The sequence below is a fragment of the Miscanthus floridulus genome, chromosome 8 (assembly GCF_019320115.1).
Source record: "Miscanthus floridulus cultivar M001 chromosome 8, ASM1932011v1, whole genome shotgun sequence".
NCBI classification, from domain to species: domain Eukaryota; kingdom Viridiplantae; phylum Streptophyta; class Magnoliopsida; order Poales; family Poaceae; genus Miscanthus; species Miscanthus floridulus.
The window spans coordinates 12,869,454-12,894,504 of record NC_089587.1 but is presented as its reverse complement, the minus strand read 5'-3'; the positions used below and the strand labels follow the sequence as shown (position 1 = coordinate 12,894,504).

The 25,051-nt window shown below is 46.7% G+C and overlaps 3 protein-coding genes across 3 annotated transcripts; 1 reads left to right on the top strand and 2 right to left on the bottom strand.

The window, feature by feature from the left end:
• The first annotated feature begins 8,559 nt into the window (after positions 1–8,559).
• On the top strand, positions 8,560–11,949 carry LOC136471132 (probable arabinose 5-phosphate isomerase). Its single transcript, XM_066468861.1, has 3 exons — positions 8,560–9,380; positions 10,567–10,790; positions 11,678–11,949. Exons 1-3 carry the CDS (start codon positions 8,724–8,726, stop codon positions 11,832–11,834), a joined length of 1,038 nt encoding a protein of 345 aa, XP_066324958.1. The 5' UTR covers positions 8,560–8,723; the 3' UTR covers positions 11,835–11,949.
• Positions 11,950–12,365: 416 nt separating this feature from the next.
• Positions 12,366–15,818, bottom strand: LOC136471131 (single-stranded DNA-binding protein WHY2, mitochondrial-like). Its single transcript, XM_066468860.1, has 8 exons — positions 15,682–15,818; positions 14,597–14,682; positions 14,406–14,503; positions 14,234–14,326; positions 14,014–14,108; positions 13,851–13,924; positions 13,095–13,183; positions 12,366–12,798 (listed from the first exon to the last, which is right to left on the bottom strand). The coding sequence occupies exons 1-8, from the start codon at positions 15,717–15,719 to the stop codon at positions 12,682–12,684; spliced, it is 690 nt and encodes a 229-aa protein (XP_066324957.1). The 5' UTR covers positions 15,720–15,818; the 3' UTR covers positions 12,366–12,681.
• A 2,640-nt stretch (positions 15,819–18,458) lies between these two features.
• On the bottom strand, positions 18,459–19,910 carry LOC136471130 (protein IRX15-LIKE-like). The gene is made up of 2 exons (XM_066468859.1): positions 19,068–19,910; positions 18,459–18,943 (listed from the first exon to the last, which is right to left on the bottom strand). Exons 1-2 carry the CDS (start codon positions 19,769–19,771, stop codon positions 18,676–18,678), a joined length of 972 nt encoding a protein of 323 aa, XP_066324956.1. The 5' UTR covers positions 19,772–19,910; the 3' UTR covers positions 18,459–18,675.
• Between the last annotated feature and the right edge of the window lie 5,141 nt (positions 19,911–25,051).

The window sequence follows — 25,051 nt, the reverse complement described above, 5'->3', positions numbered from 1 at the left end:
TGGATTTTCAGGTTCTCCCATGGGGTGTGCTCGACAGAACTACATAGTTTGGGGATCTCTCTTGGGTACCTAGTATCTAATGGAAGACGAGTAACCTTTGGAGGGCATTAGATTAGGCGGTTCTGCCATAGGTTCTTGTTAGGGATAGGGTCCCAATCAGCATCCGTGAATGGAAATAGAAGAAGGATGATCCTCTAATTAGTTTTGTCTCTGAGTGAGAGAAGGACCTTCTTTGGGATTCAGTCATTGCACATTTCAATCTACCAATAGGTGAAGATTTAAGAAAACTAGTTAAAAGTTGGACTCTTAAGAAGATGACCATACAATTCCAGACCTAGAAGAAGTTGTACAATGAATTTGTTAAGAAGAATCTGACTCTAGATTTTAGTCAAAATAACCCGTATAAAAAGTTGAGGGACGACTGGCCTGAATTTGTGAGGTACAAGACCTTAGAAGAGGATGAGGAACGACTGAGAAGGAACCAACAGAATGCACGGCAGAAGGTATACCATCATAAAATGGGATCAGGTGGCTACAGGAGTTCCACTCCAAAGTGGCAAAGAATGGAAGCAGACCTGCTTGCCAAAGGGATCCATCCATTTTCAATCGACTGGCTTGAACGCTCTAGGAATTGGTTTTTCGCGCATGGGGGATCACTAGACCCACAGACCGGGGAGCCAGTTATTGGTGGGGAAATCAGAATAGCAGCACAAAGACTTATCAATATTGTAGATGCTTCTGCCAGTGGTGCCTTTGTGCCCAACCGAGAGAAGGATGAGCTAACATACGCCCTCTAGACTCCTAAACACCCTGGGTGAACGTGAGGCAAAAGGTTGATTTCGTGGTGGCATGGCTTCCCTGAGGCCGCCACTACCTACAGAAGCCGCTAATGAAGAAAGGATGAGGAGGCAGAGTGGATCCACAAGTTAGAGGAGGCGGTGCTTCAATCGTGGGAGCAAGAACTAAACATGGACGCGAGAATGCAAGAGGGAATCAAACGGCAAGTGGCACTACAGTTGAGTAGCTAGAGGCAGTCATCAACATCAGAGCATGTAGTCAACATTAGCCCCCCTTAGCTAAGAAGTAGTTGTGCTTCCACTGAGCTCCCAAATTAAGATGACACATTACAGCACTTCCTGTGGATGGCATCACCATGCCTTTTACGCCATGTGAGCTACACATTCCCTTAGAGAATACCAGTGCCACAGTCTTGGTGGCGCACTGTATTGTTTCTCCTGTGGTCCCTGGGAAGACATCAATAAGCCATGGGAATCCAATTCCACCTAACTATTATAGCATCTTGGTGGATAGAGTTATCAAAGACTATAGGGAAGTGCCTCTTGACTTTCCTAGAGATGATGGGGAGAAGACCCTAGGATAAGCAGAGCATTCATTCATTTTATGGCGCAAGTGCTACATCATTATTCTCAGTGTGGCGGCTAGGGTACCATCGCCTCCTCCTCAACTACCTCATGATAGGTGCGGATGAAAGTGAACAAAATAGTTTTTCAATAAGCATTCTCAATTATTGGCTTCTCGCGTAATAATCATTTTTTACTCATATGTCTCCCAACCTGAGTCTAGTTCTTCCATCCCATGATGATCATTAGAGTGCTATGGACGATGATGATGCTCTAGACGATGATGATGTGTTCCATGGCACGGCTGCATCTCCATCTTCATCTCCTCCAAGGCGGTCTCCCCCTCCTCTGCCTCCCGCGCCGTAGAGCCAAAAGAGACCCCCGCCCCCGGTGAAGTCCCCGGTGAAGAAGAAAGCCAACCATCATAAAATAAAGCCCCCTCCGGAGAAGCTGCCTTACAAGAAGTTTGAATAGGAATCAAAAGCGGTGGCATGAAAAGATTTGGATAACTAGAAGCAAAGTTTAGCAGAATCAAGAGCAAGGAGGTTGAAACTTCAGAAAAACCTGACAAAGCCGCACTATATAGCTCAATGAGAACTAAGGAAAAAATTCAATGAGTGCGAGAAAAAGCAGCGTGATGCACGTAAGCCCTCGCCATTATCGGACTATGAACGCTCTCTCGACAAGTCATATAAGGCGTCGCTAAAAGCAAAGAGAGCAGGGAAAGATGTTGGACAGCTCGGGCAGCAATCTAAGCAATCTATCGACCCGCTAGTTGTTGAGAATGATTGTACAAACGCACAAGGCGATCCAATCGATAGGGAGGCACTCCAAGACTTCATGGCCACAACAGGTCTCACACCTGAACAAGTCATTGGGGGAGGTCCATACCAATAGCCAACTTTGATATTTACCGGACCTATCAGTATGGCAGGAGTCTTGTCAACCCTAAGTCCTTCTCATCACTGGGTACACAAATGTTCTTGTTAAATAAGTGGTAATTAAGAGTGTGTGACAGCGAAGAGGCATGGCTTGTTGTCAAAATTAGACCAGATCATTACTCCAGTGGCTATGACATTTTACATATTGAGTTCAATGAATTACACCAACTATTAAATTGGGACGCTCTCGACAAATCTCTCCTCAGCTGCTGGTGTCTGTAAGTGATTCTTTCTATAATTGAAGTAACTTACATGTTAGTTCGTTGTCTATATATAGTTATCCTCACACTATATATATTCTTTTGTATTATATAAATGTAGATATGAGATGCTGAAACTAAAGAGAAAAGGGTTAACTGATATTGGTTTCATGGATCCGAATCGCACATTCAAGGACACTGTTACTCCATATGATAGATGACGACCTCAAGTGGAGAATAATCCGTTTAAGTTCTTAGATAACCAACATAACAAGACACTGATACTCTTCCCTTACAACTACAAGTGAGTGTTAATGTCTTGTGCCCACTTTATTTTGCTTACTCCATGTTGACTTTAGTTAATGAGTTATGCCTATGTATAAATATGTAGCTATCACTAGATATTGCTGGTCATCGATATGTCCAGGAGTACTGTAAAGATCTTTGACTCAGCAACAAAACCCTAAAAAGGTTACTAAGAAATAATAGATATTCTCTGGTGGTAATTTTGGTCTCGCACACTGTGTACTCGCTTATGTTATTTTATTGATATAACTCCATTTATTTATTTTTGTTGGGCAGTGCTTGGAAAAGGTTCGCCGAGAAACACCATTATAGTCAATGGAAAGTGCCTCTGAATGTAGTCCAAGACCCAGTAAGTACTAGCTAGGTCACCACATCTTTATTTAGTTCAATTTATTATTACCATGCTTCATTGGTTGGTGATGAATCTTTTTCTCGTAAAGTGGTATCTACAACAGGGATCGGGGAACAACTTATGTGGATACTATGTCTGCGAGTTCCTCATGTAGTACTCAAGGAGAACAAGTGAAGAGATCCTCGAAGTATGTAAAAAATATACACAATTTATTTATTACATATATATATATATTCATACTTTTCCTTTCATTCGAATTGAAGATTGAATGGAGGAAGCAAAATGTTATGCGATGTGACCAGATCAAAGCAATTCAAGAGACATTGGTAGGATTTCTTATGGATAAGGTCATAGATTCAAAGGCGCGTACACTATGACCCTAAAGAATTAATACCTAGTAGCCATACGACTGAAGATTAGGATTGAATGAAATCTCAAGGACATGAGTACAAGGTTTTTGTGACTTTATTATGTACATATTCCATGCATGTACAACCTCTTGAAATATTTGTATATATGTAGTTTCGTACATTTTAGTATGTTATTTATGTATAATGCTCGAACGAAACCTTATACGTCGACGTATATTAGCAGCGTAGAATTTGTATACGAAAATCTAATCAAAACAAAAAAGAATTGAATTGAAAAGAAATCATAACATGAAAAGGAATGAAATGAAAAGAAAGGAACCTTTAGTACCGGTTGGGAACACCAACCGAGACTACATGCGTCAGCCCCGGTGCAAAGTCTAGGGGGCCATTTATTTCCGGTTGGTAATAGGTAATAGCAACCGGGATTAAATATCGACTTTCAGTTCTTGTTGCTAGAACCGGAACTAAAGAGAAAGTCTTTAGTTCTGGATTCGCAATCCTGATTGAGAAATCGGAACTAAAGGGTTTCCAACCAGGACTAATGCCCAGTTCTACACCAGCGCCGTGTGCTCCTCTTTCCTTGGGGACTTGTATCCCCACCGTTCAGTATTATCTTGTTGCGTCTTTAATTCTGGATTCTGTTAACGACTAACATCTCATCAGTGACTACTAGCACTTGATGTTTAAAACATCCGATGCTCCTTACCATGCTTCATCAATTCGGAGTGTAATTATCTACGCGGCTGTTCTGCCACGCCCACAGTCAGTTCTTGAGCTACAGCATGTTCGTTTGGCTATGGCTTATTATAAATGATCGTAAATTTTTAATTGAATAATTTTTTTTCTCACACAAATCAGCTGACGGTACTTCTTGACGTTGCCACTGTGATGCGAGAGCCGTCGGTTCGGCATGCGCTATCTTACTATTTTCAGAGCAGCGTGTTGGTGGCTGGTGCACGTCAGTCAGAATCCAGCAGCACTGCCGGGGCGGCATGGCAGAAGGCCAAAGCCCGTTGGAATTTTCCTCCGTCCCATGCAGATCGGTGCAGGCTCAGAACAGCACTTCCCTGGTTGCCGCTGGCCCGGCAGTTTCCTCTCCTGCTTGGCTGGTTCGTCCTCCTCTTGTCTTTCTCCCACCCTGACTGACGCCGCCAGCCCGCCACCGCTCCAGACCACTGTCGTGGTTCAGCGGTAAGTGCGTGGGAGAGAGTCAAGAAAAAAAAATGACGTGCAGAAGTTTGTTGCGGGCAAATTCTTCCCGAGAAAAAAAGTAGAGAGCTGCTAGCCTGCTACGTATCCCCAGACGATGGGGCCGAGGGAAAAAATTTAGGTTTTATAAAATATAGGTACTTAATGAAAAATGCGTTATTTGGACGTGTTTTTTTTTAAAAAAAATTGAGGTACTACGGTGGCGCAGTGGTAGTACCTTTGCGGCGGGGGAGGGGAGTGCTACCTAACCGCGGTTATCGTCCAGGGCGAGCGTGCGCGTCAGCCACGTCTCCATGGGCATCGTCTGCCTGCACGCCCACGCCAGGCACGGCCGCACGGCAGGCCAAGCCCAACACGTCCGTCACGTTCCCGCGTCACGGGATCACATACGCGGCCAGGGCCAACCGGATGTAGCGTTGCGGGCTTGCGGTGCCCTAGCCCTCCGAACGAGCACGGCGGAGGGCAGCGCCGCAGCCCACAGGGCGGAGGAGCGGGTCGCCCCTCGCCTCGACGCACGCGGCCTCCTCCGTGCTTTGCAAGTACGCGCGCCGCGAGGCCGCAGCTGGCCGATCAGAGTACGGGCAGCGTGCTGGATCCATTTTCTTCCCTATAATCTTGCTACTTTTCAGAGTAGCTTGGATGTTTTGGAACCGGTTTCCTAATCTAATTAACTTAGGTATTGCAATTAGATCTATCTGCCTGCCCGTAGCCCTCGAACTTAGCGGGTGTTTCGATCCGGTGACAAAAATTTAGAAGGTATGTCGGGAGAATGTTGCATGGGGTATTCGGATACTAATAAAAAAATAAATTACATAATCCGTCAGTACTCCACGAGATGAATTTTTTAAGCATAATTAATCCACCATTAGCATAGGTTTACTGTAGCAAATGTTGTCAAATCCTGAACTAATTAGGCTTAAAAGATTCGTCTCGTCAATTAGTCGTAAACTATATAATTAGTTTTATAATTAGTCTATATTTAATACTCTTCCTAATGGAGCACTCCACGTCTTCGTCCGCTGTCCCTTTCCACGCGTACACGCGCGGCGCATGCATTTTTGGGCCATGGTGCACGTCAGAGTCCAGCATTACGTATTCACGTCCGGCGCGGCAAGGCGGAAGCAGAAGCCCGTAGGAATCTTCCTCCCAGTCCCATGCAGACCGGTGCAGCTCAGACTCAGAGAGTGACCGCGCGCTTCCCTGGATGCTTCTGGCCCGGCAGTTTCCTCTCCTGGTTGCCTGGCCGGTTCGTCGTCGTCGTCCTCTTTCTACCACCCTGAGTCCCTGTCTGACGCGCCCGCCGCCGGAAAGCTTCCAGTCCGAACGTTCGGTTCGGACTGGAGCAGTACGCCGATAATTCCCCGCGCGATGATTTCCCGCGCTCCGCACTGATCCCGCAGCTAGTTCCGTTATTTTTTTATTTTTTATTTTTCTATTTTAATTTATTTAATTATTTTTTCATGTTTAATTTTTTATTTTCTATATTCTATGAGATGTTGTGTTTATATAGTATAGTTGTGATGTTCTATGATATATTTTCGATGTTCATGTGGTATATAATATCATGTTCTATGATGTTTTTTACGATGTTTTTAGTATACGTGTGATGTTTTATGTTTTTTTTTTGTGATGTTCACGTGTTATACATATGATGTTCGAATGTTTTTTATGTTCACATTTTATATATGTGATGTTCTATAATGTTTTCTGCGATATTCGCGTAGTTTACATGTGATGTTCTGTGATGTATTTAGTGATGTCCACTTAGTATACATGTGATATTCTATAGTATATTTTTAGGATATTTAAAAAGTATCCATATGATGTTTTTTTAATTTCTCTCTATTATGTGATTTTATCTCTAGATTTTATAATTTTTATTTATTTATGCATGTTTTTATTTATTTATTTATTTATTTTTATGTATATTATAATATCAATATCATGAACCTGAAACTAGAATACTGTTCTTCTAAATAAAAAACATTGTTCTTACAAAGACGGAACATTGTTCTCTTAACCTAAAACATGTCTCTACTCAGTAAAAGAAAAATATTCTATCTTCATAAGATAAATGTTTGTTAATAAAAAATTATCTAAATATATCCCCGTCACCCCGTGAGATCTTGTTTTGAAGGATTTATTACAAGAAACCTAATGGTGTAATCGGAATTTAATTTGGATGTTTGATTTTAACAGTTATGATTTTTTTTTAGCTGATTGAAAGTCATGGGTGAGAGGTGGGCCCTAAGCTGCTCAAACCAACACGCATACGAGAACCTCTCACGCGCGCCAAAACCTCCCGCGCCAGAATCTCCCGCGCGCGCTGCGTGATTGACCGGACCCTAGCAGTCCCCGCCCGCCGCCGCACACGGCACATCCCTGTCGTGTGTCGTGGTCCATCGGCAAGTGCGTCATCACCAGTCTGATATCACGAGGAGCTCCACCTCCACGTCCACGGGTGCAGGCGCACCGCGCACACAGACTTGGAACGCCAACCAGCGCGTGCACGCAACCACGCTCCATCCAATGCAAGTTGAACGCTCGGCGGGGCGGCCGGTGCAGAAGCACCAAGGTCCGACGCCGACGCCGTGCTCGCTGTCGCTAGGAACTTAACCACCGGCCGCCTGTATGCAGCGCCCAGTACGTCCTCACTGGAAGGCGAGCCCCAGCATGGCCGCCCGTTCCGCAGTAGCAGCCAGCAGCAGATCAGCGTGATGAGTGCAGCACGAGCCAGCGAGGCAGCTAGTGCCTCTCATGCACCGCACCGGTGGCTCATCACCACACGTTAGTCACGATCTAGGCGTCTGCGTCTAGCGCTGCATAATTGCTCCAGTCCGGGGTCCCGGGCGGCAGTCCAACTGTCCAAGACGTACAATTGCGATATCAAAGCCATACGTATCGTATCTCTCATGATGGATCGAACCAAACTAATTTGATGTTCACAGATTTTGGTGCATTTTTTAATTTTAATAAAAATAGTACAAGCGCGTGGTACAACCGTACAAGTTCCATCTAGAACAAAGCTAAAAACGATCAATATTTTAGAACGAAAAGTCAGTAAATTCTAAAATTATCCAAACTAGATAGGTACACCTCAAATTTTTCCCAAACAAGTTCCTCTTTTTTTGTTTTCAAAAAATGATGTCTTATTAGGGCTGTGTTGCTGGGTGAAGCTAATTTTTATGGTGTACTACAAAATAAACTTTTAGGTTATGCAGGAGTTTTTCTGCGATGCAAGTTTAGGAGCAGGAAGTTTGATGGGGCTAGCACGCATGGAACTAAAAAGATGGGTCCTATAGATCTATTGATGTAGATATTTATTTAAAGAGCGAAATGCACTATTGGTTCTTAAGCTTTTCTCATTTCAAATTCGTGTTCATGAACTGTCAAAGTGATTGTCTAAGTCATTCAACCTTTTAAGTACCTTACTTTAAGTTCACTAGCTATATATCCCATCATAGATCTGAATTCATAATTCAAATGAACTATTTGAAATGTTAAAGGAGCTATACAATCATTTTGAGAGTTTATATATGAATGTAAATGAGAATGTAGGAAAAATTAAAGACCCATATCGTATTCCATCATATTTGAAAGTAGTATACCTCAACCACCAAACATGATCTTTTTTTTTGTGGAAAAATAGATATATTATCTCTTTAAAATAGATATCTGAAGCCAAACTTCCAATTTTAAATTACCCCCTCTTTAGTTTGTAAAAATACTAGAACATCACACATCAATCATCATCACCAAATAAAGACCACCGGGCAGCCTCACGTCCGGCATTCCCTGTTTCAGTTGCTGCGTCGCACTCGCACTCGCACTCGCACGCCTCGTGCTCGTGCTCCCTCCCCTCCCCTTCCCTCCCCCGTTTGGGCCGCGTGCCCGCGTCTCCTCAGATCGCAAGGAACGAACCCCGCCCGCAACCCGCCCTCGCGCTGCGGCATTTCCTCGAACGCCCCGCGCACTCGCCGCCCATGGGCTCCCTCCCGGTGCCGGCCCCGGCGGAATGCGCCCCGCAGGGGCGCGCCACGGTGTCGGCGTCGGACCTGGCGCCGCTCTTCTCCGCGCAGCGCCGGCACCTGGACCACTTCTTCGACCGCCTCGACATGTCGCAGGCAGCGGCGTTCGCGCAGGCGCTGCTGGACGCGCCGGGCGCCGTCTTCTTCACGGGCGTCGGCAAGTCGGGCATCGTGGCGCGCAAGATCGCGCAGACGCTGGCGTCGCTGGGCTTCACGCGGGCGGGGTTCCTCGCCCCCGTCGACGCGCTCCACGGCGACATCGGCGCGCTCTTCCCCGGGGACGTCCTCGTGCTCCTCTCCAAGTCCGGAGCCTCCGACGAGCTGCTCGCGCTCGCGCCCTGCGCTCGCGCCAAGGGCGCCTACCTCATCTCGCTCACCTCCGCGGCCTCGGGGGCGGACTGCCCGCTCGCCGCGGCCTGCGACCTCAACGTCCACCTGCCGCTGCAGGGGGAGGTGTGCCCCTTCGGCCTCGCGCCCGTCACCTCCACCGCCATCCAGATGGTGTTTGGGGACACCGTCATCGCCGCCATCATGGAGGCAAGGCGAGTCTCCAGGGACGAGTACGCCTCCAACCATCCCGCTGGCAAGATCGGCAAGACCCTCATCTTCAAGGTGAATCAATCACCTCTAACCCTAACATAAACAGTCTGCTGGCATTACAGTTACTTGTTTTTTTAGAAAACGCTCAATCACCTTGTGCTGACACCCGGTGTGAGACATCAGATCCCAGACACCCAGACGCTTTATCACTGCTAGGATTCCTTCACCGTTGCGTGTCGGTGGCGGTGGGATCGGTTCAAAATTGCCTTGGTTAAACGCTCATTATGATTCGATAGTCTTGTCGCTATCCAACCGACATTTTGTTTCTGTTTGTGGCTACCTATCATGTTATTTTTTGTGCATATGGAGGAGATCTTATTACTTGTCGTTTTCGCAGTCTTTTCATTGTCTCAAGAAGGATACAACAAGCTCTCAAAGCAAAGAAGAAAAATACAACAAAGTGCCTCATCATTTGTGTGCATTGTTGATTGTTTAATTGCGGCCGCTATCTACAAATGTCATAGCAGAGGATGATGAGTTGGGTGTGCATAACTTGTCGTGTTTGAATGATTGTTTTGTTCAGTTCATCTGCAAAGTAGTTACTGAATTCTAAAACAAGAGTAGATCTTGTCTCTTCAACCATCTGATTTCTATGGGACTGTTGTTGTTAAATCAGCATTGTGCAATATCTTGTGCTGCCACCTGGTGGGAGACATAAGATCCCAGATGCTTATTACTACTAGGATTCCTTTACCGTTGCGTGTATGTGTCGTTGCGTGTTGGTGTTGGTAGGATTGGTCCAATAAATAGCCCTGGTGAAATGCGCTTTATGATTGGATAATTTTATCACCATCCAACCGACATATTTTTTTTTTCTGTTTATGGTTACCTGCCACGGTCCTTTTTATATGCACATGCCATTTTTTGCCCTTTTTCCTCTGTTGCAAGAAAAACAAAACAAAAAAGTTCCTAATCATTTGTGTGTATTATCGAATGTCTAATAGTGGCAGTTATTAACAATCTACGTAGCTCTGGGTGATGTGTAAGGCCAGCTGTTCATGACATGACATATTTGAATGAAGCCTTGTTCACATGCAAAGTAGTTACTGAAAATGAAAACAAGCTTAGATCTTGTTTTCCCAGTTATCTGATTTCTGTGGGTGGTGTTATTGATCCAGCATCAGCATGTGTGTCATTTTCTTGTTTCTATAGGTGAGGTGTATTTTAGACTCTTTGTTCTTACACAAATACCTTGCAGGTTAAGGATGTTATGAAGAAACAAAATGAACTTCCTCTGTGCAAGGAGGGAGATATGATAATGGAGCAACTCACCGAGCTCACCAGTAAAGGTTGTGGTTGTCTGCTTGTGGTTGATGAAGAGCATCATTTGATTGGAACCTTCACTGATGGTGATCTCCGGCGGACACTGAAGGCAAGCGGGCCAGCTATCTTCAGTCTCACAGTTGGAGAGATGTGCAACAGGTTTGTCAACATTAACTTGCTATATATTACCTGGCCTGTATGAATTCCTTCTCTTGTAAGTACAGCGGTATTTGTAGGATACTGAGATCGTTTCAGTACATCTGGAATTTGGAAATGGCAAAGTACAAGCAGTATTTTTTTGTTCTTTCCATCTTTTATTTTCATCCTATTTCTGAAGTATTGTTTTATAAACCATATAAATTTGCATGTATTAACCTTTACAGATTGCAGTAGTAGCTGTACTATGAAAAACACAAGTCTTTCTCTCTCCCTAAAATAGCCAAGTTGCCTATATCCTTGATACATCATGCTAATAAATGAAATTCAATATAATATGCTAAATGTTTATTATGCATTATATAGCTCTGGGTTTCATTGTTTTTGCAGAACTGTATATGTATATAGCTACATTGTGTTTTATTGAGAATAAACATTTGTTTTGTCAGCAGCAATATACTTCAATATACAATACTGTGAAACAGTTTTGAGTGAGAATAAGTAGTTTTCTTACTACCTCCGTTTTGTTTTTTCAAGAGTTTCATTGCTCGGTTCTGTTAATTTCTCATATGAACTTTCTTTGTGTGTTCAAGCTTTGATGTAAGATACACTATCAAAGAAAGAAAATTCTGTCTCATTATCGAACTGGATTTGGAACATCTCCTGCTTTTCTGATCTTTCAAGTCGATATACCAGGCTGCATATTCGTCTGTTCATTGTGACGTTCAATGAAAATAAATGCCTTTGGTGTTCAATATCCACTGTTTTGTGTAGATAATGCTCAGTTCCATATATTTGTGGTGTCGTATCTTTCATTGTATTAGTGGAACTTGTTCCTAGTCTAAGCCAGATGCTAGAGTCTTGACTAACTTCCCTGCATTATCTAACAGGAATCCAAGGACAATCACTGCAGACGCAATGGCTGTTGAAGCCATGGAGAAGATGGAGTCACCACCTTCACCTGTACAGTTCTTGCCTGTTGTCAACGAGAACAACATCGTGTGTGGGATCATCACATTGCATGGATTGGTCTCTGCCGGATTGTAGACTTCTGTGGCATCAACTTCTGCAGGATTGTAAGCTTATGTGCCAGCTTACTGGGTTCTAAACTTCTACAGCCTGTTCGCTTACTCGTAAACGATCGTAAATTTCCAGCCGGAAACAGTGTTTTTCTCTCACACCAAACCAGCCAGCAGTAAATAATCCACGATACGATACGGCCTCCCGAACAGGCTGCTAGTTGCAGATATCCTTGCCGCCCAGTTCATACAGGAGACGTTTTGTCGCTAGAGTATTCATGTGGAGCCTAGACTCTTCGGTGTACCCTTATGTATAGTGGTGGATAAGAGGAATATGGTACACTGCTGTTTTGCAGTTGGCTGTTTAATAATGCTTGTGTTTTGTACTTAATTTATTCAAAATGCCGATTATCTTGGTTCCTCTTAATGCATCCGGGTGTGTGGCAGACTGAGCTCACGTACTTTGTTTGGCTTAAACATGTTCAAATGCAAATAGATAACGTCCATCTTTTCTAGATGACAGATTGTACCGTGCTCAATTAACTTCTCCATGTGCAAATGCAACTGCATCCAGCTCAATTGATGCGTACCCGTACCAAGCACAGACATCGTTCACAAATCACAAGCAAGGGTAAAACAGCTAACTCTACTAGAAATATGCATTTAGTAGGCGTGGTAGAGTTATACATGCACTCAACAAACACAATGGTTCATCGTGCTTCATCCGGCCTTAGTCTTTTAAGTTCCAGAAATCTAATGCAAACGGCAGACACTGTCCTAAGGCAATGTTCAAGCACACCAATGCTCCATACGTTGCAGCAGCAACGTCTACTGATGCCCAAAAGCCTCCATCATCTAGCTGCTACAAGGAAGCTTCACCTTTCCCATTCAGAATCCGGGTGTGGACGCTCTACCCTGGGCTTGCTGATAGCTGGAGATGGATGGTGATTGGTTAAAGCCTGATCCCAACCCATGATGTGCGGCAATGCAAACTGCATGAATACAAAGGCCAGGCAGGCAGTCAGAAAGTATAAATAGAGCACTATCCAATATATACTCCTAGAAAGTAAGCAATTCAATTAATGAACAACAATGGTTATGTGCAAGTGTCGAGGCATTCGTGACTCATAGGCACACACCAATCATTTTCAACAACGTAAAGTTCAGTAGCATTGAAAATTCCATATGCCTGAAAACACTGACACGGATGAACTTCATGGCAATGCTGATATATTTTTTATGGTTCTGCTAACATTGATAGATAACAAATGGAAACAGTGAAACTTACACTCAGAGCTGTGCGCATCACAGAAAACTCAGCTTTTGTGACAGGGACTGAAAGGCGATCATTAGTCTTCTCTACACTGTTCACAACAGCTGCAAAGAAAAGGAAATTGGTGCATTTCTGAGTAGGGATGAAGGTGAAAACGGATCGGATACGGAGGGATATCACCGATATTACATTTGTTTTCATATTTCTGTCCGGATTCGGATTCGAATACGGATAGTGTCAACTATGTCGGATAGGATACGATTGGATATCGACATCATAAATATGCGATTTGAGTATTCAGATACGGATACGGTATCGGATGTTGGATATCCGGACTCGGATACGGACATATCTCAACCCCTCTAAACGGATTCGGTTTTGAATATGGTCGGAAAATATCCGTACCGTTTTCATCCCTATTTCTGAGGAGAACCAATCAGTAGACAAAGAAAGTTTAAATCAGGTACAACAGAACATATCAGATAAAAGGACATTGATGCCACACTATAATGGTAAGTGCTAACTAGCTATAGCTTGAAGCATTTCCTTTTTCATTTCAGGAAGCTGCTTTAACAGTGGCAAAAGCTCAAACTTAATACAATAGACTATCTGATCAATGGGCAATGCCTCAACAGTATTCACAAGATTCTCATATGTCCTTTCCGATAAAGTTTTTAGGCTAGCAGCAGTGCTCAATATTTGGTAGATCAAATGCCTAACAATCACAAAAACAGGCAGTTGAAGCCAAAGTGAAATAGGAGAGTCACTTACTTATATTAACAAAGTATCCACTGTCACTGCCAAGTGGAGTGATCGACAGCGATTTTTTCACCATTCCTTCATTACTTGATGCACAAAAAGAGTGGAGTTAGAATGATATATGCAAACATAAGTTCTGTCTGGTCTTTTGTGTTCATGCAGTACCACCACAAACCTTGATTTCATGGATGGGTCATGGAAAAATTCACAGGATTCAGCAGGCCCAAGACTTATCAAGCTTCCAACTTCAGTAGGTGACAGGGCAAAGAGCTACATAACAGATATTCCACAATCATAAAATTAAGGCACATGTGGTTGGCAAAAATACTAATAGGTCTTATATTCAGAATAGTTATATTCACGAGCAAATAAACTGCACAACAAATAATGGCTACCTGTTTCTTTGTATAGTCATACTTCCTTTGTCCAACAGCAGGAAAGAAGGTCAACATTACTGATCCATTTCTGCTCACTCGAGATCCTCCGGACTAATAAAACAGAGAAATTATGATATGGTGGAAGAACAATGTATGGCCAAAAAACAATCAAATCTAAAAGGAAACATACTTCTAATTTGCTGAAACTTGGCAGTATAGGATGTATAGAAAGTGCAGCCTTTCCCTTGAACACAGTATAGCTTGCATACCTTTTGCCAGATAAGTTCTCTGCTTATAAAGGGATTAAGCAAACATCAATATTGAGGTTAGCATTCAGCACGTTAGGTTGATTTAATAAAAAGAACGAAACAAAGGATTCACCATCAAGATTTGCTGCTGAAGTTGAAACAGCTTGTTGGAATGTCAATGAACCACTCCAAAGAGATTCTTTTAGATCAAAACTCCTCCTGTGAAAGGAAAACAAGCTTTAATAACTTAAAATAGCCATTTAACTCATTGATGATAGATTGAAAACTACAGTAGTGTCAGATGCTGAACTAAATCCAGCTTGCAAAAAGGGCTGCAGAAACATACCACAGAAAAAAGAATGGCTTGAATATGAAATCTCAAGGTTCAGTGATATTTTTATCTAAAAAAAAAAGGTTCAGTTAAGACCTTTGCATGCTTGGTAAAATCTAAAATAGGAGCTACACAAACATATCAAAGCTGAATAATAATAGAAATGGTCATCTGTGTACAAAACAGCTAATTTTCAGCATGACTTGCATTCTCGTGATTACATAGCAGCATCAAATCCAATCCTAAATAAGTTATTGGTAAAGGTATGTTTGATCTTAATGATTTGCCATTTCACCTAACAAGATTAACTGTTCATTCAAGGCATTAGGCACATCAACTAATTGACACATTACACTTCAGGCAAATTGATTTAAACTAGGGACACAGGCAATCACATCCTGAACACTGGATACTTATATTATTGAACAATAACTCCGCTCACTAGAAGGGGGAAATAAGTAAAGTTCATTCTCGACAGCCAGCCAAGTCCTGTTATCGTTCATCCCTGCAGAATACCGCACAGGAATGTGCAATCCGCAAACGCAAGGGAAGCGGGGGAATCCTCTACAGCGAAATCTGCACCTACCAGAAAACATATCATCTGTGGAAGCGAGGTCCACAGGAACGACACGCCTGTGCATAAACCCTACCACTAAACCCCTCACCTAAAACCCCGGGCAGGGGCCACACTGATCACAACAGCAGGCACAGCAGTACAGTACGCGCGCCGGCTCACCCGATCGAAAACCCACCCAAGTGGCTCCAAGAGCGCCGAACAAAGCGCCCGAAAATTACGACACGGGTAGACGAATGGCACCGCGGCGGCGGCCGCTCCGGGTAGCGAGGTGTGGGGAGAGATAGAATTAGGGTTTAGGGTCGCGGCTCACTTGGAGGCGGAGGGGAGGAAGCGGGAGAGCCGCAGCATCGTCTCGTCGCCTTGAAGGTCGCCGCGGCGGAGGGGAGCGGAGCGAGCGCCGAAGACTGGGGGTGCGAGCGAGTTTCGTCCCACTGCGGCGGAAGGCCAAGGCGCTGTCTGTCTCGGGGAGCGTGTAGGCGGCCGCGCGTCTTTACGGGCCGAAACCTAAGAGATGGGCTGTCCGTGCCACTAAGTCTAAGGCCCAATAATCAGCCTCCTGTTTGCGAGATTTTTTTTTAAAAAAATGAAAATTTTTGAACCTAACACATTACAAGTTGTTGGATCAATTTGCATCCATCTGTCAAGTTGTTATGTGTAGGAATAATTTACTCTGTTTCTTAATCTTAATTTTATTAGGGCGCCGTTTGAAAAGTTTGAAAGTGTGAAGTCGCCCACATTCAATAGGAAAAATTTTCAAAACTCGTAATGGTGTTATGTTCATTTGCTCTCAATGTTCAAGACACCTTCCAAATAATTTCAGAAGTTTATGAAAACTTTTAATATTGTACAGAATTCTACCTTCAAGTTCTCCAAAAATATTCAGCCTACACAATAATTAAGAAAAACACAAGTTTTGTTTCCCATAAAATCTTTCCTTTGTACTTGTGGCTGTAATTCACCTATTCGAATTAAAATTCAATGGAACACTTTAAGATAGCATGTCATAGCATGCAAAATAAATCATAGTTTGTGTGGATATTTGAATGGTGTTTTCAAGGTTTAAAAGAGAAGTAAGACAATTGTTTTGTTTTCCTTTTTAAGGAAAAAAGGACCAAACAAAGGGTGAATTTCCATTAACCACACGATTGGATAACATATTAACATGATGGGAAATTCACCCTTGTTTGGGCTTTTTTTATATAAAAAAAACATCTCGTGACGACTTTGTCGATGGAAGCATAATTTTCTAGTGTCAATAAAATACGATTAATTTAAAAAAAGTATTCCTTGTTGTAGCTCAATAGATTTTTTTTTATGGAGGTCAACCCTGCTTTTAAATAAGTCACAAAAAAAAACCCTGCTTTTAAAGATCAAATCACAAATCACAAGTCTTACAAAATGTTCACCTGAAAGTAGTTGGGACACAAGCTAACCATACAAGTCTAAAAATGCCACTCAATAGATCAATAACAGTCACTAGCACAGAATAACTTAATGGTGACGGGCATTTTGGATTAATGGAGGCGGGCATTGCAACCGCCATCAAAGGTCATGGTTAATCCAACCTTTTTTTAAGGCGGTTGCTTTTTTTTAAGGCGGTTGCTTTGCCCGCCTCGGTTAATCGATTAACGGAGGCGGTCATATTAAGCTGTCCGCCTCCATTAATCGATTTAAAAAAATAAAAAAAACCCCGGCGAGCCCAATCGAGCCCGCTGCCGTCGCCGTTGCCGGATCTGGGCGCGGCCAGCCTCCTCCCTGCCAGATCCAGACTCCTTGCGCCTCCTGGATCTTGCCCGCCGACGTCGGAGGTGGAGGGGGCCGGCGCGCCGTTGCCGGATCTCGATCCTCTTGCGTCGCTGCCACCGATGGGGAGCTCGCCGCAGCAACCGCACCACCGCCGCCGGAGGAGGTCGCCGCAGACCCTATCGTCGCGGATCTGCGAGGGAGGGAGGGTGAGGGATGGATCCGCCCTGGATCTGAGAGAGGAGACAGAGGATGAGGGGCATACCTCCTCCTTGCGCCAGATCCACGACGGCTAGGGCGTGCAGCCACCGCGCGGGGCCCTCCATGCCGCCGGCCAGGGCGTGTGGCCGCTGCCGCCAGCCAGGGCGCGCGGCCACTGCCGCCGGGACCTCGATCCACCGCGTGTGAGGGATAGAAGGGAGGGAGAGAGGCGCGGTGGCCAGGGTGCGTGGCCACGCCGCCGGAGGAGGTGCGGCCACTGAGCTACGCATGGACGCCGGAAGAGGTGAGAGAGAGAGAGAGATGCGCACGGCTGCTAGGGTGAGGGAGAGAGAGCGACACGCCTGCGGGAGTGAGAGAGAGGGACGAACAGCGGCTGGGACAAGGGGCCTGTTCGCTTGTGGTTTCAGCCAGCCCAAACCAGCCAGCCAACAGTGTTTTCCTCTCACAATAAACCAGCACCAGCCAGCCCAAACCAGCCCAGAAACCAACCAGCGAACAGGCCGAAGGAGAGAGAGACGCGCGGCTGAGAGAGGAGTGGCTGCCGGGTTGCCCAAACCCTAACTTTGATATATACACACGCTTGCACAGTAGTGGGCTGCCTAGGGTTTGTTGGGCCTCGGCCTTTTCGGAGACGGGCCTTGTAGCGTGCCCGCCTCCAAAAATAGATTTACGGAGACAGATATCTTAAGACGGCCGCCTCTGAAAATAGATTATTTTTGGAGGCAGTTGCCTTAGGATGACCGCCTCCGTAAATCTATTTTCCGAGGCGGGCAAAAGTGTCCGCCTCGGTAAATAAAAAATGCCCGCCTCCGTTAATCGTAGGCATTAACCGAGGCGGTTGGATTTTGTAACCGCCTCTGTTAATAAAAAGGCACTATCTTGCAAAATTATTTGCGTAGTAGTGAGTAATAATAATTTTGCCATTTGTGCAATGGACCACGTTTATTATTGCCGGTTGATTTACTTGCCATCCAGGTGTAGTACCTTTTCAAATAGTTGGATATATATGAATTGTAAGTGCAAAATTTCTCTTAAATGTGTCAAATGTGTTGGCACGTTAGGCATTACAATATGTTTGAAGGGAGAAATCATTGGGCCACCACAACCCACAAGATTTGTTCGAAAAGGAACCACTGATCTCTATGCTTCATTGACACAATTCTGCGAGTTCATTACTTTCTCCTGTCAATTTACCTTCCGCTTGGACAAGGAAGATCATCATCGCTCAAAGAACTCAATTTTACAGATTGGAGCATTAACATTTCTTTACGCATCATGCATGCATCACAAAACTGGAGCATGTTGGGGCTAAACGGGGGGAGGAGAAGTAACTACTAGCTTAGGTCGATTTCGATTTCTGAGCGGCGGGCGGCCCGCAGAAGGCTTCCCGGTTGACGGCGGCGCCGCCGCGCACGAGGAAGTGGCCGAGCGACGGCGTGCTGGTCGCTGTGACCCGGTTCTCGTCGCACAGGAACTCCCGGCCGCACGCGCGCTCCACCTCCCGCTCGTAGTCGTGCACCATCACCTCCGTCTCCGTGCCCTTGGTCCGTGCCATCACCGCCGCCGAGTAGATCGCCGACATCCTCCCCGGCGACCCCTGCGTGAACCTTCATACCATGACAAAATCATCAGCTAATGAATTGGCTTCTTTCCTTACTCATCATTCCAAGAAACCATGGAGGACGCGGCATCCGACATGCATGGCGATGGTACATGTGCATTGGCACGTACCCACGCGGGCCGTCGACGAGGATGACGTCCCAGGCGACGTCGTAGAGCTGGTTGGGGAGGTCGTTGATGGCGAGGCGGCACTCGGAGAAGAGCAGGTTCTGGACGGGCCGGCACTCGGCGGCGCGCGCGGCGCGGGCGGCGTCGAGGAGGTCGGGGAGCTCGCGCACCGCCGTGGCGTAGGCCACGTCGTAGGCCTCCAGCCCCGGGTGCTTCCCCTCCAGGTGCGCCACGTAGTAGGGGTTCTCGTCCAGGAACACCGTGCGCCCGCCGTGGTTCAGCGCGCGCCACAGCGGCGTCTCCGCGCCCAGACCGAACACCAGCAGGTTGCACGGCGCGCGCCGCCGGAGCACCGACGCGATCGCGCGCACGTCCGGCTCCGGCATGCTCGACGACGAGTTCCCCGCCGCCGCCGCGTAATGCACCAGCGCGTCGAACACGTACCGCGGCAGGCCGGCCTCCGCGGCGCCGGCAGCGGTGACCGTGAAAGGCGCCGCCGCCTGGTACGCCACCCCGCCCGAGGCGCGCGCCGTGGAGAACACGGTGAGGAGGGACACGCAGGTGAACAAGGCCAGGAAGACCACCAGCCACATGCACCGGGACCAGACATGGAACGGCATGGGCGACGCCGGCGCCATCCCATTCAGGGCCTTGTTCGACGACGTGTGGACGACGAGCAGCTTCGGCCCGGCCATTGCCTTCATCATCTCCGCGCTCTGGCTTTTGTGCGCTTGTGTGTGTGTGTGTCTGGAGTGAACGCTGACAAGGTTTAGTAGATGAGGATGTTGTGCAGATGGAATGGCCACTCACACTGACATTTTCAGGTGAGAGATCAGAGTTGGCAAGGGAGGAAGGAATGGAGGTTGGGATGGGATGGGGGTTGAGAGGGACTGACAGCATGCCAAGCCAGCTGAATTAAGCAAAGTTAAATAAGCTTATGTTGGATTAGTAGTTGGCATGTTTGGCAGGAAAGCAAACCAGGTTAAAAATTGCTTGAGGGTTGCAACCTGCAAGGCTTTGCTTCAGAGTGGCTCAAATTTGGGTAGGTTTTGATGGCACTCTCTGATTTTGACACCAAATCTTTCTCGCAACATTAACTATATCATTTCCTATTTAGCACAATAAAAAACCGTTTGTAATGCGATATTTTTTTCTCAATTCTCAAGTTTGTTTAGATGAAGATCTTCAAAGTTGAAATTTGTTAGCACCAAATAGTCCCATTACAATTGGAATGAACAGAATGTGAATATTCCCCGGACAACATAGTCATGACACTTTTTTTAGGCAGAGTGAGGACCCATGGTTTTTTGGCATTGCAGCACAGTACCAATCTGCCACTGCCTGATGAGTGATGATACAAGAGCATCATCGAAATTCGAAAAGCAACAGAAGATGACACCAGGTTTTGGAAGGGCAGCCAGCAGCTTTCTGACCACCACCAGACGTATATGAAACAAAAGCAGCCAGGAGAGCATATCAGGTTTGGTGAGAAAAACTGCGCTAACAAATGAAGACTGGAATTCCTTGACTGATCACAAGATGCTACCAGCAGCGAACACTTAGAATGTAAGCCACAGTCATGATAGGAGCTAAAGTTCTGCAGATAGGAGGTGGCTCTCAGCTTCTCTTTCCGAGTCTCCGTTGCCTTCAAGTGAAGCCTCGGCAAAACCGAGCATGAAACACGCAGCACCCGCCCCCATTCCTTGTGCAGTCCAAAAGGACCAGAACCATTTCACATTTACAGGAAGTAATTCGATGAAGCAACATACCGACGCCAGTAACAATACCATAAAAGCATGGGTTGGTCATCCAAGCAGAAGAATAGTTGATAAACAGAAAGAGGGACGCGAAAACGAACCTTTTATGGTAGCAGGTAGTGATGGCAATGCTCTATCTTTGCAGATTTTCTAAAGAATATCACTGCTAAAGCCAGTATTCAACTCGAAAAATCAAAAGCGAAGGGGCTCACTAACAGTTCCTCCATACTTTCTATCCAGTTTCAGTATTTGTGCGGTCGAAGCTAACTGCAAGAACATTCTTTCGACATTCAACTATTGGAATTTGATGACCATGCCAAACATATCAACACCTTCCATCAGCCGAAAACACAAGTACAATACAACGGATAGAGATGGAAACTTTCGTTCATAAAGTTAGGCATCGGCAATGTATTTACTACGACTTAACAGATGCATTTCTGGCATCCCTGCAGTAAAGAAGCAGTAATTGGAAAGAACAAAGTTTTTACAAAATCTCACGGGTATCATGATCATCGGTTCATTGCCAGGTGTGACCATAGATATACCACAGCAAGATGTAACCAGGCTCATGCAGTCCCGCACCAGTAGGCCAAGTGCTCGTCCTTGCGAGATGTGCTAAAGAGCCCACCACATTTCAAGCAAATGAAGCTGCTCCCATCGGCAAACGCATCCAGGATTATCTGCTTCCTTCCACTCTCAGCAAGAATGCAGGCCTCATCAGAATTCAGCATATCGACAGGGTCTGATCCAGGTCCTTGTGAAGGGTTAGTATTTGTTGACTGAGCCTCTGCTATGGCACATTGGGCAAGCAAAGAGGCAAGCTCATCAACACTAGGAGTGGCCTGCAATCTCTGCGCATAGAGTTCACGCGCACGGTTCATTGTCTGCATGAGAGCTTGTTCACCACCTTGAGATCTTATGGCCAGGAGAACCTGCATAGTTTCATAAGGTGAGAATCAATATAACAGATACAGATGAATGGTCATGAAATGAGACAAATGAGTCTCAACGAAACAAGATAAAGTTCAAAAGGCTAATAATTACCACAAGGCTCATCATTGGGATCTATACGAACAAAATTGAAACAGACGCCTTCCAGAAGGAATCAAAATGGAAATTATGCATTTAGACAGCACTAAAAACCACTGAACCCTTTGAGAGCCCCGACCTGAGGGCCTCGCACCCGCCGCCGCCCGGCGCCGACCGCCTCCCAGGCGCCGGCGCCCCCTGCCCTCCCCTACCCTCCCCAACACAGATGTCGCAGGATCTGGCACTCTAGCGCCTCCGCGGGATCCGTGGCCGTCCGCGCGGAAGCTGGCGTCGGAAGCTGCCGCCGCCACCGCCGGCGGCGGACCCGAGGCCGTCCCCGCTGGATCCGGCGCTTCGGCCCCTCCGCGGCCCTCCACGCAACCGCTGCCGTCGAGGTCGGGCTCCGCCGCCGCTCCCTCCACGCCGACGATGATCCCGGGCTCCGCCGCCGCTCCGTCCACGCCGACGTCGAGCCCGCCCATGCAGGATCCACGGGCTCCGGTGCTCCAGCGCCCCCTCCGCGGCCACCTGTGCCGCCGCCGACACCGCCGCCGGAAGCAGCCGCCGCGACCGCCACTGCCGTTAGTAGCAGCTTGGTGGGTGTCCCCGCGGGATCCGGCACTCCAGTCTCTCCGCGGCCCTCCACGCTACCACCGAGGCCAGGGTCTGCCACCACCCTGTCCGCTGCCGACGACGTCGAGCCCCATGGCTGTGGCGCCAGCATCGAGCCCGCCCCCGTGGGATGCGGCACTGGTGCATCTCCACAGATCCCCTCCCCGTCCCCGCCGCTGCCGACGCCGGGGTCCACGCTCTCGCCGAACGCGGAGCCGTTCTACCTGCCTTCGGGAGGGCGCACGAAGCGCCATCGGTGGGCGGACGACGGCGAGGAGTCCGACGACGACCACCCCGCAACCTATCTAGATGTTATCCGTCGACCGGCGAAGCCGGTAACTATGTCCCCACCGTGCGCCCGAATTCGTTCAATAATCGTCGTGCCGGGCCATGGTGGAGCGGACGCTGGATGGCAAGGACATGGGCGAAGACGGCGGAGTCACAGATGGCCGCGTCCTCGGCTGATGTGCGGCATACCTGCTCGGCCAGTGGATGGCCACGTCCCTGCCCCACCAATGCCTCGGCCAACGCGGACGGGTCTCGATCCCGAGATCCTCCTCCGACCGGAGACACGACCTGCGGCTGTCTCGGCTGAGCCTCGCCCTGAGCAGCTCCCACAGGTCCGGAGGATCCCCTCAGAGCCTCATGACACATGTTTCAACCGCCTCTCCTACTCGCACCGAGTAGCGACCTGCCAGTTCAACCTGGGTAAAAAAAACCGACAACCGAGAACCGAACCGAACTAACTGGAACCGAAACCGAAGTAACCGAAACCAAAATATTCGGTCCCAGGTTTGGTTCTAGGTTTTCAGGAACCGAAATTATTACGGTTAATTCAGTTCCAGCACTCGGTTAACCGAATTGACCTGAAATAACCAAATTGAAGCTGAAGGTACTTTGCGCTCGTCGATGGCCCATAGAATACAACCCAGCCCAAGGTAAACCCTAAGTCCTCACTAGTCACCGGTCACTCTCCTCACTCCTTAGTCCTCATCGGTCGCCGCCCCTGACCCCGCCGCGCCGATCCGCCGTCCACCCCGCGGCGCGCGGCCCCGGCGCTCCCGACGCCGAGTTCGCGACTCCTCCCCTCCGGTCTCCAACCCTCCCCTCCCCTCCGCGACCCCGATAGGCCGACACAGGCAGCCCCCAGCCGGCTAGGCGTAGGCGGCCAGCAGTCCACCACCGGCGCAGGAGGCAGGACGCACCCTGCACCCACCCGACCGCCGGCCCTAAGCCGTCGTCGCCCGCCGCCACTTCTTGTGATCTACTCCACAACGGCTACATCAATTGCATCCTGCAATGTAAGTGTTAAAGATTTGACTGTATTTGTGACTGATTTGTTGTGGGGATTTGTAGTTGATAACTTGACTACATTTCTTCATATGTCTGACGAGGACATGGACCAAGACTTGAGGGATTGGGAAGAGACCTATGGCGGGAGTGATGAGAATTTCAAGGGTGATAGTGATGCAGAGAAGGATGGTGCTACTACTAGGGCTGATGGTGATGCAGAGAAGGATGGTGTTGCTACTAGGGCTGATGGTGATGCAGAGAAGGAGAAGGAGGTCATTGATGTAGAAGCTGAGGAGGAAAAGAAGAGAAAGCCGATGGCATCCAGATCTAGCATGTGGGATCACTTCACCAAAATCTACGATAAAGGTTAGTTGGTCAAGGGAAAATGCAACTATTGCAGCAATGAAATTGCAGCACATCCAGTGCTCAATGGTACATCTGCTATGCATAAGCATTTTAAAACTTGCAAGCGTAATCCTCATAGAGTTAGTGATGATGCAAAACAAGGTGTTTTGTCAGTAAATCAATGCACTAGTGTAGGTACTTGGAAGTTTGATCCTGAATTGCTTAGGTATGCTTTTGCTGAAATGATCATACAAGATGAGGAGCCATTTGGATTTGGTGAGAAGCCTGGTTTTAGAAAGTTCATGTCTCTTGCTTGCCCTAGGTTCATTATCCCTTCTAGAAGGACATGTACTAGGGACACTGTGCAGTTGTACTTTGAGCAGAAAACAAAACTTAAAATTTTCTTTCAAGAACAATGCAATAGAGTTTGCCTCACAACCGATGGTTGGACATCACAACAACAAGATAATTACATGACTGTGATAGCCCACTTTATAGACAAAGATTGGTGCCAGCATAAAAAAGATAATTAGTTTTTTCAAGATGAAAGGTAAAAAGGGGATGATATTGGAAAACACCTACATAAAGTATTGTTTGATTAGGGGTTTGACAAAGTAATGACAATAATAGTAGATAATGCTAGTGCAAATGATAGTGGTGTTAGTTATTTGAGAAGACAAATGAATAGTGTGAAAACTAGCATAGCAGGGGGCAAATACCTTCACATGAGATGTGCTGCACATATACTTAATTTGATTGTCCAAGATGGTTTGAAAGAAGTAGACCAGTCTATCAAGCGTGTAGGGCTGCGATTAGATTTGTTAGGAATGGTTCATCAAGATTGGCCAAATTTAAAGAGATTGCACAATGGGAGAAAGTGGACAGCAAGACATTCTTGAACCTTGATGTGTGCACTAGGTGGAACTCGACATATGATATGCTAAAAGC